Source organism: Dermacentor albipictus, chromosome 2, assembly GCF_038994185.2.
Source record: "Dermacentor albipictus isolate Rhodes 1998 colony chromosome 2, USDA_Dalb.pri_finalv2, whole genome shotgun sequence".
Classification (NCBI taxonomy): domain Eukaryota; kingdom Metazoa; phylum Arthropoda; class Arachnida; order Ixodida; family Ixodidae; genus Dermacentor; species Dermacentor albipictus.
In genome coordinates this window covers 101,506,830-101,512,897 of record NC_091822.1, presented here as the reverse complement: position 1 = coordinate 101,512,897, position 6,068 = coordinate 101,506,830, and the positions used below count along the sequence as shown (strand labels likewise).

Here is a 6,068-nt window from a genome sequence, read left to right as displayed (position 1 = left end):
AAAAAATATTCGAATATGTTTTTATTCCAATGTCCTGACGTCAAATTTTGGTAACTGCTGACGCAAGCATCGGGCGATGACGCGCAGCGTTGCCTAACAGCCCAATCAAACGCTCTCCTCGTTTATAGGAGGTAACTTTTGTTAGCTTTCAGAACGCATAACATTGCCTACATTGAGGTGCCTGTCGTATATAATTGGCTGACAAGAGGCGAGGAGCACGCTCAAGTGGAGAGAGTTTCGGCAGGGCCGAGCCAGCGCACTGAAAATAGATAACCGGATGAAGAGGGAGGTGGCGGCGTCTGCGATTGGTCCGCTTTTCCTTACTGAGCTTGCTGTGGCTTGTCTAAAATCGCGGTCGCGGGCAACGGACACTTAAAAATGCCGCTAAAACATATCCTCAGCAAATGAAGTTGGCACAGCGATGTCTTATACGTGCCGAAAAGTCTCGATAACGTTATACGGCCACGCAAAAAAAATATATATACGCTAATAAACCGATGCTCTCCGGCAGGTGCGAGTAGCCAGTGCCTGAGCGATCGGCGGCGGCCATCTTCTATTCCTTTCAGAACGGGACAGCCTCTGGCTATTCAGGAAAAAACCCAGCTTTGTTAGGCAGATTAATGAATCTTGAACGCGTACAAGTAACTTGGCCGCAATAAGTTTTCGCTGTTTTGTGACGTCGACTGACAGACAGGTGAAGTTCGTGCAGCCTGAAACCTTTTGACCAATAGCAGAGGGTTAATGTCGAAAGGGCGTCGAATCAGAAATAATTTTTTTCTTTTGTTCAGTCTATTCATGCAAGATTTACGTGTACACGTCATATGAGATGAATAGCTCTCGCGGTTTTCCTGACGTCGCATGACAGACAAGCGAAGGGGGGGGGGGCGAAATTTGTTTGACCACTCGCGGAGGGCTGATTGCAGAATTGGAATATGAAAGTTTGGAACAGCTTTACGTAATAGCGCCCACTCTTTCGTTTTACGTGGGTGTTCTGGTGGAATAAAAAAAAAATATGCTGTATAATAACGATTACGCCACTGCCCGCGCTCTACATCAGCAGCTACGTAGAATATTGCCGATTACTGATAATAGCTGTGTGCCTTTCCAGGTTAAACGCTGCCTGACCAGGTGGCTCCACGAACACAGTTGCTCATTTATGCTTCACCGGTTGCTCGGTGTTCTGCCAAGATCAATACGCTTACGGACAAGCTAAGGCTCCCTATACTGTCACGGGGCTTGTGTTGGTGGGCATTGTTTCTGTTTACTTGTTTACTTGTTTGTGCATTACAGGCAACCATTGTGCGTAATGTTTTGCCGCGACGTGGCACTTTGTTTGCTTTTGTTCGGCGATAACGTAATCGAGGATGCGTTGGTCTACATATTTTTTATTGAGTGCAGTAATTCTCAGGCTACTTAAATCGAATTGAACTCGAGACGATATAGTTGATAAGCCTGTAGAAGACACCACTCTTCTTTCTAGTCAGTGGTCGATGTACAGGATAGCATGGGTCTTGTTCAGCGGCAGATTCGGCATCGTCGTTGGTATGAACGTCCCAGAAAACACGACCTGGTACCAGCACAGGCAGGTCACTACGCTGGCGACGAGGTTTAGCAGGGAAGGGATCACCTGCATTGAGGGCAAGTCATTGTTCAGAACATGCACGGTGTCGCGCGGAAAAAAACATTCGTTGAACCCGTGCGAATCTGCAAACGAATTGCAGGCAGGCGCCTACACATTCATATATCAATTCCAAAACAGCGAACTTCGCGCCACCAATGCCGTAAAATCACTTGCCAATGAAAAGCAAAAAAGAAAAGAACAAAGAGAAACAAAGCGAAAACGTGAAGAACATAATAAAATTATCTGCAGAGTGCGCTGCGTGCTTTGAAACTTCATCTAGATAAATTAAACAATGAGAATTAATCGGAGAAGGCACCGTTGAAGCGACGTAAAATGATTCAGTAGAAATAAAACATTTAAATTTCTATATGCATGCTATCTGAATATTCACTCAGAACTGGATGCATGTATTAACATTCACAAGTGTGACAGGTAAAATAATAGCTCCGACTGGCACGGTGACTAAAATTGCCTGTGTGCTACCATACCGTGATCCGATTAAAAATGCCATATTTACATAAAATCATTTTTTTACGCAAGCGACGATACAAAGATGTTTCTTACGTTATATGAGCGTAAGTATGGGTTCTCCACTGAGAACTAGTTGTGTGAAAATTAAGAAAAAGCAATAAACATTGTAGATGTAAGAAAAATAATTACTCGAAATTATTTTGTTCATTGAAAAGCCACTCTGGGAGGTACACATTATGGCAAATCTCATCACCTTTTCATTTACGTAATGCGCTCATACACTACAGGGCAATTGTTTACTATTTGGCACATGTCCTTCGTTTACCCTATAACCACGTATTATTGTTGTAAACATATATTTTGCTTTGGGCGGTGAGGAGTTATTGAAATATGTATCGATGTAGCATATATCTGTGAATTTGTCTTTTTGGTCCACTTTTGTTTTGTAAAGCACATTGTGATTGTGTCTTGTAATCTTGTTTGTTTCGTTCACTATGCAGCTTCAATTTATCAGTAAGCAGCTTGTTGCTGATCTGTTACCGTTTATTAAAGCGCAACTGCTGTTTTAAGCTTGCATAAGCGCGTTTTCATCCTAAGCCAGCAGAAAGTCGGTTCGATGCATTAATTGCATTTTTAATGTATTTCCGGAGTACGGCTTCGAACCCCGCAAGGCATTGCCTGCCTTCTCTCTGGGGATCCTCTTACAGGGCACGTCTAAGGAAAGAAATACAGAAAAGGGAAAAATATTTTGAGGACGCTTAAGCTTCACCTTTAAGAGCGGAACGGGATAGAATTCAAAGATCCCTGAGTGCTTGTCACGCTTGCCACCAACTGCAGCTTATGTAACCGTAATGTTTACCGGGAAACGCTGGCGGCGAACGCTATGTAGGAAGACGAGCTTCCTGGTGGAAATGCGGCCTCTTGCGTGGGCCGCGATGCGGAGGAGGCGAGCGCCATTTGGAGGTGTTGCAGGAAACCGGGCGCGCCGCTTCGTGGCCTTTGAGATTTGCGCGCGTGAGTGCGCGGAAATTTCGGAGGCCATGTACGCTTTGTGTATGGTAAAAACGCCGAATAGGGGTTTGTGTTTTAACGCGGCACGGTTAAGGAGCTCGTGTCGCAGAAAAGCCGATGTCGTCGGCATTGGCCGTGAGCGAAAAATGGCTGAAGAGCACCCTTTGAGAAAGTTGGCTGAAGAACGAGCAGTGATCAAAGCTTTCTGCATTTCAAGGGCCAAATTCCAGAAAGATTGATGCCGAGCTGGACGGTGTGAAGTGCCGGTCACCACATACTGTAGCCAACATGGCATGAATCTCCTTGGCATTATGCCTCGTTAGGATACAGAAATTGCATCACTGCTCATAAAAAAAAAATTGGAAATTGGGAGGTTGAGGGGAAGTGGCAGGGCTCCCCTCTGGAGTAGCCAGTGCATGCCTATTGCTATACTGATAATCCTACCTTAATGAGAACCTGTGATGCATGTTAACCTATTACGCAGCTAAGTGCGTTCCTTGTTTTGTATTAAGGGACACTAATGACACCTTAAATGAATTTAAAATAAAGCATCGTTTTAAATATCTACTTCTGTAAATTTCTTGGTAATTGCTTGATTATTAGAGAAAATAAAGCTCAGCGTTCAATTTTCTGAGTATCGCCCCAAAATCTTCGTGCTGACATCTCATTGTCACATCGTGGATTTCAAGTATTTTTACAAACTTGGGTCGTATTGTTTCAGTAAAAGTTCCTGACGATTCTTATTTTAAGTTTTTGGAATACAATGAAGAACATCTTTATTTGTAAAAAAAAATTGCTGCACCTGAACAGACATCAAAATCCATGACGTCACAGCAAGCGGGTGTGGTAACATCAAGGCAGCACTGCCGCCAATCTTTCCTCTTGCTGCTTTTACAATTTACTCACCCTCTTGTCATGGTACGAGTGAATCTCTTGAATTGTAGGAAGGTCATTTACAGATACATCTAAAATAATTTTTCTCTTTAGTGCTTTCTTGCCATAGTTGCTTAGGGGTGTTGGCACAGCGCCGCTAAGCACGAGGTCACATGATCAAACAACCGCATTTTGATGGAGGTGAAATACAAAACTGCCCATGTACCTTGCAGCCTGATTTGGTAAAAATTAATCCAGAGTTCCCCACTATGGCATGCTTAAAGCCTGTTTCACATGCAAGCGAAAATGCTTGCAAATCCTGCCGCCGCGCCGCAGAAATCAGTTTCAACGGTGGGAGCGGCAAGGTTCGGGCAAGTTGGAATTTCATCGCAGCGGCAGAGCGGCAGCACTGCTTCCGAACGACCCACCTCGACACGTGACCAGCGGAGGATTAGTGCTGGAAAGCCTGAGCATAGGATGATGTTTATTTACTTGGTACACGTGGTACAGGCAACATGCCAAGAGAGCTTTTCAACGAATTGTTAAATTGCTAAGCGCAGGATATGTATTTATAAAATAAAAATTTGAGAGGCAGAGACAAAGCTATGTTTATGTTGGTAGTCGCAAACTACCGAAACTGGCTGAAAGTCCTGTGTTTTATGCCAGCAACATTGCTATTCGCAGCAGCGGAAAATGCGCGGCGGCAATGATGAAACGAAACTTTGCGATAAGCTTTGCAGCGCCGCGTCGCTGTTCGCTCCATTCGCTGAATCGCTTGCATGTGAAACAAGCTTAAACATCAGATTGTCGTTTTGGCACTTAAAACGCCAAAATTTAATTAATTTAATTTTACTTTAGTGCTCCTTTAAGCGGTATAATTCGTGATCTCTGCAAAAACTCATGCTCAAAGTATTTTCCGTAAAGATTAAATAAACAGTAGATATAAGTGTCTATTTATATTTTGAATTCTGTGATACGTGATGACTATTAGTGGTACGAGACAGAATTGTAATACAATGTGTGACGGCACGATGATGCACATCGAGGAAATGACCGAGTCTCCCTAGAGGTCCTTGACATGGACATCAACTGACTGTCCACAAACTTCTGAGTTCACTCCGTGATCTTGTGCAGCCTGTGCTTTGCGAGTAGATTAATTTAATTGAGGTTTAATTTAATTAATTTAATTTACTGTCCTTGCGGCTTATGTACATTTCATACAGTGGAGTGGAATCTCGCATTACTTCTGGAGCACAGCAAGCGAACGTGATGTGTAGTGGTAATCTTAGTAATGATCGACAATCATGTCCCACTTCGAGCTCCTAATGCTGCTTGCCAACACAAGCAGCAGCATCTGCTCAAGATAGCGTGAAAGAGATTCATTGAAAAGTGGCATATGCCCAGGGTCACATACCCAGTCACCCAAGCTGTTCCAACGGTTGGTATTGAACTCTTCCCTCAACATAGCAGCCCAATCTCCCCATTAGACCATGGCTACATATTCACACAAATGGATGGGACAATCGAGACAAACACCTGAAAATATGAAGTATCCCAAGAATGGTAATCACAATAAATAGTACTAGATGTGCATTAGCGCAAGCTCTTGGGCCAGTTGGTGCATGATGAACTTGAAAAAGGGGGGTACCAGCAAAACAAAGGACGCGCACACATGGAAAAGGCGTCAGACAGGGACGAACGCTGGTCCGTCCCAATGTCCGTCCATGTCTAATGCCGTTTCCTTGTGTGCGTGTCATTTGTGTTTCGCTGGTGCTCCCCTTTTTCAAGTACTAGATGTTTGGATGCTTTGGTTTATTTTTCTTTGTGCTGGATTGTTTTTCTGAAACATGGGGCATCCAGACAGCATCAGAAGCTTGTAAGAAGTCAAGTTTAGCATTTTAGATTTGCAACAGGTACTTTTGTAATTGATTTGCAGTAGGGCTGTTGTGTGAATGTACTTGAAAGGCTTAAAACTGTTTTGCTAACATTTACTTAAACATGCAGGTAAACATATGCTGTAAGAGTGCACATTGAGAAGGTTATCCTGGCCCAGCTTACTATGGCCTGCCATGGTGGACCAGGAAAGTTTGCA

General features: G+C 43.6%; 1 protein-coding gene across 5 annotated transcripts in view; it reads right to left on the bottom strand.

The window, feature by feature from the left end:
• Nucleotides 1-1,373: 1,373 nt before the first annotated feature.
• Nucleotides 1,374-6,068, bottom strand: part of LOC135911663 (sodium-dependent high-affinity dicarboxylate transporter 2-like) — a 74,270-nt gene continuing 69,575 nt past the window's right edge. For all 5 annotated transcript variants that reach the window (XM_065443996.1, XM_065444001.1, XM_065443998.1 and 2 more), the window contains one exon: nucleotides 1,374-1,627. In XM_065443996.1, the coding sequence (XP_065300068.1) occupies nucleotides 1,481-1,627 (147 nt within the window). In that variant the 3' untranslated portion in view covers nucleotides 1,374-1,480. The remainder of the gene's footprint in view (nucleotides 1,628-6,068) is intronic.